This window comes from Schistocerca piceifrons, chromosome X (assembly GCF_021461385.2).
Source record: "Schistocerca piceifrons isolate TAMUIC-IGC-003096 chromosome X, iqSchPice1.1, whole genome shotgun sequence".
Classification (NCBI taxonomy): domain Eukaryota; kingdom Metazoa; phylum Arthropoda; class Insecta; order Orthoptera; family Acrididae; genus Schistocerca; species Schistocerca piceifrons.
The window spans coordinates 444,177,793-444,194,018 of NC_060149.1; the positions used below are offsets into that span (position 1 = coordinate 444,177,793).

Genomic DNA, 16,226 nt, shown 5'->3' on the forward strand with positions numbered 1-16,226 from the left:
TGATGAGGCAGCAGATACAACATTTGTCCGAATCTTGTCTCTGGATGATGTTCGGACGGCCATCGATGCTCGCGGAATACGTTGATTTTGACGTGCTCATGTATTTCGCAGGCGTCCAGAGCCTTGTCTACACGTGTTGGGCCGGCCGGTGTGGCCGAGCGGTTCTAGGCGCCTCAGTCTGCAACCGCGCAACCGCTACGGTCGCAGGTTCGAAGCCTGCCTCGGGCATGGATGTGTGTGAGGTCCTTAGGTTGGTAAGGTTTAAGCAGTTCGAAGTTCTAGGGGACTGATGACCTCAGATGTTAAGTCCCATAGTGTTCAGAGCCATTTGAACCATTTGAACACGTGTTGGAATGTTCTACAGGCCAGTGTTGAATGCAGCGACACTCCACAGATACATCGTGCCGAACAAATTCAGCAGTCCGTCGATGCGTTCATTCAGCTTCCTGCAGGACCTCAATTCGATGGCTTAAGCTGCTGAACAGGGGTGTGTACACGTCGGTGGGCATCTTTGTATCCTAGAATGAATATTGCAAACGCTTTCCCCCTCCAAACTCAGCACATTTACAGAATGCAGAGTCAAAATAGTGGTCACACTGACACGCCTCCTGAGCTTCATCTGATCGCTGATGTCCGCGACAAACGAATCACTAACACTACAACGCCTCAGCATGAACACATTATACCTTGGTGCCACAGAACACATTCCCTGAGCATTTTGCACTTTTTTTTCCTGACAGCGTATCTATCTGCATTATTTATAACTTTTGTGGGCACAGTTGTACACCAAATGCGTAATTTAGCGCATCTTATTGACTTCCTTTGATGATGCATCGCTGTTTTCTAAAGGACTTACTGTTGATACTGTGTCAATGATACTAAGTACTTTTGTGTCAGGCAGTGCATAACAATATAAGCATACACTAACCCCCACTGACCTTTTAGCTATTAACTAGCATTTTAAACAGAGTGACGGTGTGAACTCTGGTGGTGAATTTATGAACTGAGAATTTTGCTGCAACAGTTTCCGTGTCCGTCAGTATAGTACGCGATCTGAGGGGCTCCCACAAGTTTACGAATAACATTATACTTGTGAACTATCGGTGGAGACTATATTGCAATTATTCACTTTCAAGAAGTGCTCCCAATATTCATAGAAAGTGAAAATTCTATTAAATTTCGTTCTGTATTTCCCTGCGATCACTGATCGATGATAATTTCCTATATACGACAGCATCATCAGTTAATAATTGAATGATGCTGCTGATGCTATCTGATAAATCATTTATGTTTATTGAGAACAGTAGTACTTCCATTACGTGTCCTTGAAAACCCCCGATGTTACTTTCGTTCCTGTTGTCCATTCACCTTCCAGACTAATGTACTGGATTTCGTTAGTTAAAAATTCTTCGAGCCAATCACGTGTCTGTCAAGATTTTGCATACAGTCGCGTCTTGGTTGTCAGCCGATAGTATGCAGCAGTGGTGAACGTTGTTCGGAAATCCCGGTCGACGGAATCTACCCGCCCTCTGCCTTCGTTGTTAGCAAGACAACTTGTAGTAAGCTGAGCAAACGAATGTTTTTTTCTCCTCTCAGAATCATACTTTGAGAGGAACATCTTATATTCCAGGGAGGTCGTAATGTTTGTACTTACATTATGATCTAGGATTATGCCAGCAACGAACGACAGCGATATTATAATATAAATATCGCTTCTCTTCTTTTGCCCTTCTTGTAAACAGGAGTGATCTATTTCAAGTCTCACTGAACTATGCGTTAGGCTCGATAAATATCAGCTAGGAAAGGAATTCTACGGGTGATGGCATTTTTCAGTGTCTGTCATGAGTGACTTCGCGTGTGATAAAACATTAGGATAATAGTATCCTAAGGGTTTAATACAATGGGAAAAACAAAATTTGATCCACAAAGTATTTCAGATAGTCACGACAGCTTACATCATCCATAACTTGGGCCTCTAATGTAAGTTGAGTTGCCTATCTTAAAGTGCATGACATATTTTCCGGATAAGTTTAATTTCACCGCCCTTTACATTTTTAAATACGGACTTTACTGATCAAGCTTTGTGTCTGTTGTCTTCAGGCTCAATCTGTGATAGGCTGGAAGGAATAATTGGATCCCTTCATTGATCTTGCTTACGCCTACGACTTTCTGGTATATCTTTACCAGGAACTGACTGCACATTATTCAAGGCTTCACTTACGTGCCATCTTGCGGATGAACGAGTCATCGTTAACATTTCTCTTTAACTTATCCTGCAATCTCTTTTGTACCATGTGACGATACCCCTCTCTTTTAATTCATAGAACAATTAAATGTAAAAACTTGAAAAATGTCTTTAATTGTTGTTTTGATCAAGCGCACTTTTTAGCGGGGGGACGCAAGTACACTACTGGAAATTGAAATAAGAACACCGTGAATTCATTGTCCCAGGAAGGGGAAACTTTATTGACACATTCCTGGGGTCAGATACATCACATGATCACATTGACAGAACCACAGGCACATAGACACAGGCAACAGAGCATGCACAATGTCGGCACTAGTACAGTGTATATCCACCTTTCGCAGCAATGCAGGCTGCTATTCTCCCATGGAGACGATCGTAGAGATGCTGGATGTAGTCCTGTGGAACGGCTTGCCATGCCATTTCCACCTGGCGCCTCAGTTGGACCAGCGTTCGTGCTGGAAGTGCAGACCGCGTGAGACGACGCTTCATCCAGTCCCAAACATGCTCAATGGGGGACAGATCCGGAGATCTTGCTGGCCAGGGTAGTTGACTTACACCTTCTAGAGCACGTTGGGTGGCACGGGATACATGCGGACGTGCATTGTCCTGTTGGAACAGCAAGTTCCCTTGCCGGTCTAGGAATGGTAGAACGATGGGTTCGATGACGGTTTGGATGTACCGTGCACTATTCAGTGTCCCCTCGACGATCACCAGTGGTGTACGGCCAGTGTAGGAGATCGCTCCCCACACCATGATGCCGGGTGTTGGCCCTGTGTGCCTCGGTCGTATGCAGTCCTGATTGTGGCGCTCACCTGCACGGCGCCAAACACGCATACGACCATCATTGGCACCAAGGCAGAAGCGACTCTCATCGCTGAAGACAACACGTCTCCATTCGTCCCTCCATTCACGCCTGTCACGACACCACTGGAGGCGGGCTGCACGATGTTGGGGCGTGAGCGGAAGACGGCCTAACGGTGTGCGGGACCGTAGCCCAGCTTCATGGAGACGGTTGCGAATGGTCCTCGCCGATACCCCAGGAGCAACAGTGTCCCTAATTTGCTGGGAAGTGGCGGTGCGGTCCCCTACGGCACTGCGTAGGATCCTACGGTCTTGGCGTGCATCCGTGCGTCGCTGCGGTCCGGTCCCCGGTCGACGGGCACGTGCACCTTCCGCCGACCACTGGCGACAACATCGATGTACTGTGGAGACCTCACGCCCCACGTGTTGAGCAATTCGGCGGTACGTCCACCCGGCCTCCCGCATGCCCACTATACGCCCTCGCTCAAAGTCCGTCAACTGCACATACGGTTCACGTCCACGCTGTCGCGGCATGCTACCAGTGTTAAAGACTGCGATGGAGCTCCGTATGCCACGGCAAACTGGCTGACACTGACGGCGGCGGTGCACAAATGCTGCGCAGCTAGCGCCATTCGACGGCCAACACCGCGGTTCCTGGTGTGTCCGCTGTGCCGTGCGTGTGATCATTGCTTGTACAGCCCTCTCGCAGTGTCCGGAGCAAGTATGGTGGGTCTGACACACCGGTGTCAATGTGTTCTTTTTTCCATTTCCAGGAGTGTATATTGCAGCCAAAATGTCTGAGAAGGAGGAGGTCGCACAGTAATTTGTTTCTTGTGGCTCCATGACGAAAAAGCGGTTCGCTGAGAAAATAATTTGCGTCTTGATAATATGATCCAAGTGTTGATTTTCGGATAAGAACACTATGTGGTCAAAATGCACTCATCTGCTGATCTGTTACCTTCGTTTCACATTTAGTAGTTTCACATGTCTTCAAATTTAGACTTTTTCATTATAGTGAGTCACAGTGTTCCACAAATCAAAAATTATACTTTCTCTTAAACAAAGAAAGAAAAGAAACAGAAATCGGCTTATGTAAGTAAAACAATGCATCAGTCGTAATTACACTGGCAATTTTCATCATTTGGAGTCATTTGAATTAACTCCCCAGTATAAAACCTTCAAATTTCAACTGTTCAACAGGGCAGTATGCGCCGACAACTACATCTCACTTCCGCCAATTTATGTCTTCCAACTTCTGACCAACAAGAACACAGATTGTACATGTATCAAAGGGATTCTTTTAAATGATAGGTGAGTTACTTGTCATCTATCTTGACTTTGAAGTTATTTTAAAACTTTATGATTACAAACTTTAATGCCGATGACTCCAAATAGAAATAAAATTGAGTAAGCAAATTTCGAAATAAATCCAATATACGAAAAAACATAAATCAGTTTTTGAAATATAATAATTAATATTACTTATACCATATGCATTATTTGAATACATATCTGGTACGCAGGTATACAAAACTATTTTGTTGATGTTATTAAAACTGTATGAAATATGAAATTAGCATTTTGAACACATTTGTACCATATAATGAATTTGTGAAGTGTATCGAATAATCCATTCGTTTAAATGCATCGACAACTACAATAAAGTCTCTGAATGATAGGTTAGTCATGATGAGTGACTGCATGTTTTGTTGTGGTATCTGGTACGTATTTATCCAGATCGCAATGTATGACGTACATGAGCTTAAACCACAGTTCTTCTGCGTTTGTCGGATTGAGCCAATTGTTTTAGTTCGCTTTTTAAGTTCGATTTTAGTGACTGTCTGTCAGTTCTATCAAATTAAAATCCTTTTGTAGAATTCTTTACGACCATTTTGCCTTTGGTGACTATGGCCCGTATATTGGAAACATGGGTGGTAATCCCACTCTGGTGACACTCTCAAAAAGAACGGGTGTGTTTGGAGTCAGGTTGTCTAAAACATTTCTCTTTTGTATGGACTGTTTCGATAGCTGTTTGAGTCAGCTGTCTGATAATGCCTTCATTCTCTTACTAGCTGGAGTACTTCGCTCAGGGAGTTGTGTGGTAGTTGGAATAAAAGGATAAACTGTGAAGTATAAGAGGTTAAAAATATATTGAAAACATGTCCTAACCATTTAAAACACTTGTCAAGGTATGAAAGGTAAAAAAGACAATTATTGAAAACATATTATAGCTATTTTCAATACTTGTATACAGATAACATTTTTTATTTTGGTACCCGGGGTATAGATGCACAAATTTTTCGAATCTCCTACTTGAGAGCAAGCTACGTATAGTTGATTGTGAGAGAAGCAGGAGTCTTTGAAGCTGATGCCGCAATATTTTAAAGTTTGTACTTGCGCATTTTTAATTGTAAAATTGTAGGCTAATATGATTGGAAATTCGAGCCATTTTAATATGGAATGGCTGTTCAGTAGAGATCAGTGGTACCTGGAGATAAATAGTGTGTGTCTTTGTGCTTTCCAGTCATAAGTTCAGCTTCGATGATGTAATTCGATAGCTGTTTGATGATATCCTTGTTCCAACACATAGTTTTGATGAGTTGTGACTTCTGAGTAGTATGACCGGAGATCCAATTTTAAGTCGAAGGCAGTGTAATGACATTTCTGGTACTTGCAAAGAGTTTAGAAAATCTGTAAATAAGTTCACATTTTCTTCAGTGTTTACCATCGTGTGCATCGATTTGTATATTCTCTCTTCACCGGGAATTTTCTTTTCAATATTAAAGTTGACATCGTCCAAAATATTACTTTTATTTGCCTACTTTTTCGTAATTCTTCATTCCGTTCATTTCCTTTCTCTTGGATTTCTCTGCTTCACACGGTGCTCATTCGCGTTCATTGAGAACTTAAACGTGCTTTGCGCTCTTCGTCTGTTTCGTTATTTTGCTGTTGTTTTTGTTCTCGCCGTTTTGCTTCAGAACTGGCAAGATCTCCTCTTTTACGTTTGGGCATTGTCTAAAATATAAATCAGATTAACTTCTTATTAAAAAAATACACTAGACACTTTTCACACTTTATTTTCGATTTATATTCAGTCACTGTATCACTCCAACTACTCACTCTTCACTGTTTGTTTTCGTTCACTCACTGCACTACTTTTTCGGTTCCTTCCTTCGCCAGTGACAAGAAACTGACGCCCGAACCAACGGCAGATCTTTACCAATGCGTAGGCCCACCAGTGGAGAATTCCACAACATACCAAAAAGGCTTAGAATAGTCCACAATGTTCCAGAACATTCCACAACTTTACGAGGGTGTTCTGGAATGTTTCACAATGACCTCGGCATGTTCCAGGATGTTTCCGAACATTCTGGAATCTTCCCGAATGTTCCGGACTGTTCCCTAACATTCCAGAACGTCTCGAATCATTGCGAAACGTTCCGGAACATTCGAGAATGTTGTGAAGTGCTCTAGAATACTCTCAAATGCTCTAGAATCTTCTCGAATGCTAGCGAATGTTCTGGAATGTTCCAGAAATTTCGAGAGGGGGAAGTTTTCCAGCCCTTAAGTCTTCCAAAGCACGCCTTTCAGGTAAAAACGGGAACCTTCCTCACTGATGGGGGATAGAGGACCACCACACCGCGTAACTCCCTTGATCGTACCGGGACTCGTTTCCGAGTTTTAGCGGCACGCGCATTGCACACTTACTTTTAACATATCGAAAGACTGTTTGTCCGTAACGCCGATAACGAAAGCGTAGTTTTACCTCTCGATGCCACACAAAGTCAAGTCCCCCTCTACTAATACTATTTGTTCCTGGTATTTCCATGCCACCAAGTTTAGACTAACTTTGAACGACTCTTTCGCGGATGGTTCTCAATCTGGCGGCTAAGATAAACACTGGATTTTTATCCTAGACCTATCAACTTCGATTACACTTGTCCATTTGAGTTCGTAGTCTGATTTGTCTTCTACTTTTGTCGACCAAATGTTTCTTCTTCGTTCCATAAACACCTCACTTCCACATTGGTCTATTCCGTCATTTCAATGTGCGTCCATGCGCTTTCGGAAATTTTCTTATTTTCTACCTCGTTCACCATTCATTTCGGTACCTGTCATTGTATGGAACGGTTGCTTTCTAGAAGATTTATGAATTCTAGAACTTTGCTGAGGAAGTTTCCGTAGTTAATAAATAGTTTTTTTTAAATTCTCTATCTCCATGTTAGTTGTCTCTGGAGTGTGGTGCTCACCTCATCATCCAAAAGATACTTCACAAGTCTCCACATAGTTCTTATAATTAAATTTTCCTGTAGACATTTGAGTCTCATCTTTATCTACGATAATGATGGAAGCTTAAGTCACGGTCGTGGCACAAATTTTAATTCATTTCTTCAGCTTACATCATTATCTCCACGTAGTGTTGGAGGTCGAGGAATCTTAACTCGAGCTTGTTACAGAACCGATGAATTTTATGGTTTAGACCATGTACATAAAACCAGACGACAGTAATCAGTGAGAACAATGTTGCAAATAGACTTGCCAGTCTCCGGAGAGAACCGAGGTAGGTAGCACATTCCAGGTGACAGAGGTCTTTGGTAGCCACCGTGACCGACAAACTACAGCGGACTGCTACACATGCTCTCGGAATGTCCTCTTCCATCTGGGGATAACTCGTCGTGGCATACACACCGAGGGCGCATTAGGTTCGTTCCCCTTCCGTGACACCATTCTCCTGAAAGAACCTGTGACTTGTCTAACGTTCGTCCGCCTGTAACTAAATAAAAACTCTATCTCATTATTAGCGGAAAATAGTTTTCTAACATGTTCGCCAAAAGTATGGGGTCCTCTAGCCCTTTTCCATTTGCCATGTACAACTTTTCTTGTGAAATAGCTCACAATATAGCACGACGTACCAGCGACAATCAGGTGACAGCTTGGTACTATTTGAGTTCTCTATAGGCCACATCGACAACAATAAAAACTGACAACTGCGCGATTGGCAAGTAACAAAAGGAGGCCACCCTGATAGCGAAAGTCCTTGTAGCCATATATAGCGATCAACAGCTATCTTAAATAGTTCGGCGTTTATGGCATCGTCTGGGAGCTTCCACTAGATAACTAGCAGAACTACCTTTGGAACGCATTTCCGACGACGTCTTAGATTAGTTGTGACACAAGGTGGAAACGGAGTGCAACTCTATGTCGCAGATGTCAGAATGACATCGGACACATCTGTGTTCCTCCTTATGCGGCATTGAAGCTAGAGATAATTGCACAACATGCCGCTATAATTGCCGAAGACGATCTTTTCATAGGTGTATGACCCTGCGATTGTTTCATACGTTGTGTAGAACCTATATAACCTCCGAATAAAACTCCGTTTATGTTGTTTCAGAGTACTAACTTTTCATTTTTCACTAGTGTATTACGCTCCAGCAGAACAGTGAATTATTGTCCGAATTCTCCTCAAGCGTAATTTCAAGACATGTGCTGAAGCTAATGTTATGCACTAAGTACATCACTGAACTATCCTCCATCCAACTATAATGAAGAAATAGGAGCGTAAAACGTGGACACCAATACATATTTCCTCTGGTCAGCAACAAATCATTCATGCCCCCAAAAGTTACGTAAATAATTCTAAAAATGAACAATCAGCGGACTCGCTTCTTCTGAAAAGAAACTACTTCACGCGCATGAAACAAATGATGTTGCTGAGTCTACTATTTAGCACACACTATCCTTCTGTATCCAGCAATGGAACATCCATCTAAGGAAGGAGAACATAGCATGGAATTACGAGTCCGAAATACGGCAACGCACTATACAGCACCATAACCAAGAGGTGTTGTGCAATAGTCTGACTCAGGGCTCTCATTCGGGAACAGTATGGTTCATTACCGCTTCAAGCTTCAGATTTGGGTTTTACGAGGTCATCCATAACTGACGAAAGTTTCGGGTTAGTTCCTTTGGGGAGGTCACTAAAAGTTTCTCGCATTATCTTTGTCCAATTGTAATTCGTGTCCGTCTCTGATGACCTCGTAGTCGCAGGAACATTAGTTTCTATGCTTCCAAACCTCTGCAGTGCTGTAATGGATAAAGGTCTTCGTGCTAGACACAATAAAATAACATGTGATCAAAGTAAAATCAAACGCTTATAACCTTCAAAACTTGAATAACCAGTGATATGGTGAATAAATTGGTTTGCCGCATATATTCCTAGCGCCGTAGCAAAATGTTCATTCTGAGGCTACTCGTTACTTCATCTATCTAAACGATGATAACAAACCAATAAGGCAACAACAGCCGCCATCGTGGGTGTTCGGATGAAAGCACGCACAGTTCAAATAGATAACAATGAGGAAGATTAATTTACGGTGTTAGGCCCCGAAAGAAACAAGCTTAAAAATTCGTTAACATTTGAAACGCGTTTATGTTGGGAAAAATACCGAAGTGTAACCCGGAGTTCAGTAGTAATAGAATAAACGCAAAAAAAGTTACAGAGTATGTCGACGTGTTCGCTGTGTGCTGGAGTACTGTGCGAAGTGGCAGATACAGCATTTTAATATTTATTTTATGCTGAGGGTAGCAGAAGAGGAAACTTTTTCAAACTTGTTCCTATACTTCTCACGGAATGGAAGTGAGGGAATTCCAGGAAATTTGCACTGGCACGTGGGAACCGCGCAAAGCAGCTTCTGAATGAAACAGGAATTCCTTTGTATAATTCAGTAACAAGGAAAAGAGTTGGACATATCAGGATATCGTAATGTAGACCAATACTGTATTACGCTGAAACTTAAAGAATATTAGTGGATTTTGCTGACAATATATAAGTGTGACTGTATGACTTGTTTCTAATTTCGCTGGTGAATCAAGCGATAAGAGAACTCAGCGATATTTTACCTAGTAAACTAACCTTCTTCTCAAATATTTGCCGCTGTTTTTATCCACTGATTTATTCAGTGATGTACAGTGGGGAAATTAGTACCTTCAGAATCTCCCTTGTGAGATTTAGTGTGCACTGTTATCATCGAATGGAAGCCGTACATGGTAGACATGCTAATGCGTTAATGAGGATCAGATTTACGCTGGAAAAATTTACCAATTTTGGCCACTAGGTGTAAATCTGGTGCTCTTCATCACGTCATTTAACGGACCCAGCATCTCGTCGACGTTTGCGGAGCTCATATTGAACTAATTTTGTAAGTGGTAGTTAATAATAAAATCAACGTTATGCCTTACTCATTTGTTTGAATTTCCTGCCCACGTCCGGCTCCTAATCCATCAAACATTTCTGTACATCAGTCTTGCATTCACAGCGCCAACTTTGCACTAGGTGGCAAAAACTGGAATTAATTTTTTTTTTTCGTCTTAAATCGGCTCCGCATTAACGCATTATCATAGCTACTAAGTTTCGCTGCCACTCGATAATTAGAGCCCACGGTGGACCTCTTTGAGTAGCTGCACTTTAATTATAACCTCCCTATCGCTCCCGCAGCGAACGGGATGACAAGATGTGACTAATTGTGGTACTTGCACAGGCGTTTAAGCAAGTTTTCTTTCCACGCTACATACACGAATAGAACGAGAAGAAACTCTAAGAGGCGGTAGGTTTGGAAGTACCGTCTGCCAGTCACTTTACGGTGGTTTGTGGAGTATGGGATTAGATGTAGTTGTTCGGAACATTTGGCTGTCACAGTTTTCCACACTATGAATTTTCTTGAACAACATCGAATTAATCCCGATGATGGACGTCTTGATCTTCTGAGATCACAATGTTCATTGGAAATACTCGTTAACAAACATAAATGAAAATGGTAAACATACTGCCCTCACATTTCATTTATAAAACGATAATTCATTTCTGTCGAATGATCATAAATCGAACTGACTGTGTTATGACTAAAACAGATTAGTGCCATGTAAGTTTCTAATAAATGCACTGCGCGGATGCGAGTGTCAAATATTACTACCGGCACGCGTTGTAACTGACATCGACAGGTCAATACTCGTTCAGTTAGTACATTGCGAGTTTCATGACGTCCAGTGTGTAACAGAATAATCAGTGGTAAATATGAGCTGTCATAAACGTCTGCCGGCCGCTGTGGCCAAGCGATTCTAAGCGCTTCAGTCCGGAACCGTGCGGCTGCTACGGTCGCAGGTTCGAATCCTGCCTCTGGCTTGGTTGTGTGTGACGTCCTTAGGCTAGTTAGGTTTAAGTAGTTCTACGTCTATGGGACTGATGACCTCAAATTTTAAGTCCCATAGTGCTTAGAGCAATTTGAACCATAAATGTCTGCTCCTAAATGTTGAACGTATGGATAGCCTCTCCCACACAAGCATAGCTAAATAAAGATAATAAACAACTGCTCATCTACAAGCTGCATTAATCGGATGCTAAGTGACGATAAGGAATACTAACAACTAACTTAATGTGCGTGCACATATTTCAGGCAAAATAAATCAGTACCGCAGTGGATAATCTGTTCAGAAATGGAACATATGATACGATTTCTACCTGCTTCGCTAAGAAATGTAATGCATGACACGCATTTTACCTCGTATTTGCTACAATTTAGGTTCAAGACTTGTTATTGACTACTAGAGTATAGTAACCAGCATGCAATCTATAGGATTAAATTTCTTGAAGAGATTTAACTTCATTATTCCATTTCGATGTGTGCATACAATATTTCTGACTGCATCTATAATGATGCAAGGTGTATAAAAAGCCAACCAATGGCATCCTAGTCCCATTACGTTTTGTAGAGTTGAAATGTTTTACATGCACAGCACTTGAGATAAGCTGCCTCTTACGGCTTTCATTTTGCCCATAACTACTGTGCTCACATTCATATTATCAGCTGAAGGTACTGACTAAATGCAAATTAAAATCAAATATAAATAATGCAGATGTCCCGAATTTAATATCAGTTCTTCATAAATTGAAAATAATGCATACCAGCAACCATCGCCGAAAATAAAATTTAGATATGTAAGTTACATGAATAAACAGTAATTACTTCTGAAAATTTTCTGACATCTCTTGATGTATAACCTTGTGTTGTTATTGTGGTCTCCACTGGGAGGTCTGGTTTGTTGCAACTGTCCATGCTATTTTATCCTGTGTAAGCCTCTTCATCCTTGCTTTACCACTGAATCCTACATTATCTGGTAGCTGCTTGCTATAGTGAAGCATTGGCAGCCTTCTACAATTTTCACCGCCTACGCTTCCCTCCATCGCCAGATTACCTATTCAAAGGAATATCTCCAGATGTTACCTATGAAAAATCCCTTCTTTTAGTGAAACTCTGTCATTAATTTCTTTTCTGCTTAATTAGATGCAGTAACTACTCATTTCTAATCAATCCGACCATCTAATTATTAGCATTCTTCTGTAATACCTCATTTCAAGACGTTTTACTCTCTCCTTGTCTCTACTGCTTATCGTCCACGGTTCACTCCGCACGGGGCTCCTTCCCACTCCAAACAAATACCTTCAAATAAGACTTCCCAACACTTAAATCTCTAGTCGATGATAACGAATCTCTCTCCCTCTCTTCGTCTCTCTTTTATTTTTTTCAATAACGATATAGCATTTCCTAATCTAATTTCCTTCAGTATCGCCTGGTTTAATTCAGCTACAATGCATTACCTTTGTTTTACTTACGAGGGCTATTCTGAAATCAAGGAACGATCGGTCGCGACATGGAAACCACAATTATCTACACCTTCCAGTCACTTCTCTATACAGTCGCCGCTCCGACTGTCATAGTGTTGTACCAATTTCCCAAAATCCACATCATAAAAAGCAGCCTCCTTTACTTTCAGACAATTTTCTACCTTGGACTGCAGCTTGCTGTCTGTTACAAAATGCCATGTTGAGTAGAGATAAAGATAAGGGGGAGCCAAGTCCCAGTTGTATAGTGGGTGATCAAACACTTCCCATCAAAAACGCAGCTGGGGCGTCCTCAGTCCCATGCAGTGTGTTGCCGAGAACTGTCATGAAGAAGCAAATGCATGACATTTACATTATGTAGGGTCGCATGAAATCAGGTGAAATCTCACAGTAGACACCCATACTTGGCGACAGACAATATTTTATAGGCATTTTTGCGCGATCACTGTGCGCTCAGAGTTGGGAAGAGTTACGTGACGCTATCTATGGGCATACTAGAGACACTGCCCAACACGACTGTGCAAAGCTTCACCAAATTTTCACTGTGGTTTTCATTTCGCGACCAATCGTTCCTCACTTTCCGAATAGCACTCATATGTTGATGTTTATCTTATAACCTCTTTTCAGGACATTATCGAATTCGTTCAACTGATCATCCAAAGCCTTTGCCGTCTCTGGCAGAATTACAGCATCTTCGGTAAACTCCGAACTTTTAATTTCTTCTCTCTCAACTTTATTCCCTTTTCAAATTACTCCTGATTTTCCTTCACGGCTTAACTTAGTAACACGGAGAATAGGTTACAAGTCTTCATTCTCAAATATTGCATCTTTTTTATGCCCTTCAACTCACAAAACCGCGCCGGCGCGGAGTGGCCGCGCCGTTAGAGGCGCCATGTCACTGACTGCACGGTTCCTCCCGCCACAGGTTCGAGTACACCCTCGGGCATGGGTGTGTGTGTTGATCTTAGCATAAGTTAGCTTAAGTAGTGTGTAAGTCTAGGGACTGATGACCTCAGCTGTTTGGTCCCTTAGGAATTCAAACACATTTGAACATTTTTCATATAACTGCGGTCTGATACCCATAAAGTTGTAAATAAACCGCATTTTATCACTGCTATCTTTAGAATTCCAAAGACTGGTTCGAGTCATCCCTGCCAGAAGTTTTCTCGAAATCTACAAATTCTATAATCCCAAGTTCGTCTTCCTTCATTCTGTCTTCCACGACATGTCTTGACGACCAATATTGCCTACATTTCCCTGGAATCCCGTGTTCGGCTACCGCCAGTGCTCCCATTCTTCTAACCACCGAGCTGACCTTCTAATATCATTTTGCTCTTCCTTTTCCCGTCATAGTGCAGCATTCCGACGTGGCGACCTGGACTCAACTAGTTATTGGTAATCCCCTGCAGAAATATTGAGCCATGCTGCCTTGATAGCTGTCCATAACTGCATAAGTGTTGCACGTGCAGGACTTCGTGCACGGACTGACCTCTCGATTATTTCCCATAAATCGTCGATGGGATTCACGTCGGGCGTTGTGGGTGCCCAGATCATTCGCTCGAACTGTGCAGAAAGTTCTTGAAGCCGGACAACTGTGGCCCGCTGACAAGGTGCATTGTCGTCCATAAAAATTCCATCGTCATTTGGGAACATGACGTCCATGAATGGCTGAAAACGGTCTCCAAGCGGCCAGGTATACGCAGAACCCAGTCCATTCTATGCAAACACAGCCCACACCAGTATGGATTCACCACCAGCTTACACAATGCCTTGTAGACAACTCGGGTCCATGGCTTAATGGGGTCTGCGCCAAACGCGCACCTACCATCAGCTATTACCAACTGATATCTTGACTCATCTGACCAGACCACGGTTTCCCAGTCGTTTAGGGTCCAGGCGATATGGTCACGAGCCCAGGAGAGGCATGCGGGCGATGTCATGCTCTTAGCAAAGACACTCGTGTCCGCCGTATGCTGCCGTAGTCCACTGACTCCAAATTTTGCCACACTGTCCTAACGGATACGTTCACCGTACGTCCTACATTAATTTCTGAGGATATCTGGCGCAGTGTTGATTGTTTCTTAGCACGGACAACACCACGCTCTCGGTCTTTATGTGAAGGCCGTGGGCCACTGCGTTGACTGTGGTGAGGGATAATGTAATTTGGTATTCTCGGCACACTCTTGACACTGTCATCTCGGGATATTGAATTCCCTAACGATTTCCGGAATGGAATGTCCCATGTGTCTAGCTCCAATTACAGTTCCCTATTCAAAGTCTGTTAATCCTCGTCGTGCGGTCATAATCACGTCGGAAACAATTTCACTTGAGTCACCTCAATAAAAATGACAACTACAGCAATACTCTGCCCTTTTATATCTTGTGTACGCGATACTACCGCCTCTATATATGTGCATATCGCTATCCTGTAACTTCATCTCAGAGTAAATAATTGTTGCCAGTATGTTTACTATCTTGTGAGAGTGCAGTCCTAACTGATGGTGTTGTCCTCTGGGCAGGCGTTTGGGCGCTGCCGGATGGGCAGGGCCCCTCGCTGCTGATTGAGCCGCCGGCAGTGGTGGAGTTCTCCAACAACACGGGAACCCGCCTGGACTGCCAAGCGCGCGCCGATCCCGCAGCGGCTGTCAACTGGCTGATGCAAGACGGCACGCCTGCCGTCGGCATCGCCGGCCTACGATTCATGTTACCCAACGGGTCGCTCGTCTTCCCGTCATTCGGGCCGGCACTGTACCGGCCCGACGTCCACCAGGCTGTGTACCGCTGCCAGGCCGCCAACAAGCTTGGCAGGGTGCTATCTAGAGACGTAAAACTGCGTGCAGGTAAGAGACAATTTCTGCCAGCAACTCTGCTACAGAAACACTTCTGTTACTGTACTTAAGAAAATAAGGTAAAAATTTCTTGAATTTTATTCCAGAAAATGAAATATTGTATTTTCGTATGAAATTACACTTACTTTTCCATGCCATTTCTGAGAAAACTGACACTCTACAGTAGACATACACAATAATCTTTCCATTCTTCGTAGGAAAGAGGAAGCTACGTGAATAACATTCAGGAAATAGAAATCTACTTACAATTGGCATAATACCTAAATAACTTTTCCAGCAAACAAAGCTCAGAAATAATGAGTATATTGAGAACATTTACGAAATTCTTACAATTGACAGACTTCAGAACTAAAGACAATCTTAAATTTTACATATTATATAAACTGAATTTCATGAAAGATATAAATTTAATAAAAAAACCATATCTATGACATACAAAACTGCTGTTGTAACAGTCATGTACAAATATGACAAAACGAAAGACGATCACAGACGAGAAATAACATTTAAGGTGAAACTTCCTGGCAGATTAAAGCTGTGTGCCGGACCGAGACTTGAACTCGGGACCTTTGCCTTTCACGGGCGCGTGCTGTACTGGTGGAAACGAAGCTGTGAGGGCAGGCCGTGAGTCATGCTTAGGTAGCTCAGT

At 42.6% G+C, this 16,226-nt stretch overlaps 1 protein-coding gene across 1 annotated transcript in view; it reads left to right on the forward strand.

Annotated features, from left to right (window-relative positions):
- Positions 1-16,226, forward strand: part of LOC124722409 (Down syndrome cell adhesion molecule-like protein Dscam2) — a 758,217-nt gene that overhangs the window by 30,639 nt on the left and 711,352 nt on the right. Inside the window, exon 2 of the mRNA XM_047247577.1 lies at positions 15,248-15,568. Within this exon, the coding sequence (XP_047103533.1) occupies positions 15,248-15,568 (321 nt within the window). The remainder of the gene's footprint in view (positions 1-15,247; positions 15,569-16,226) is intronic.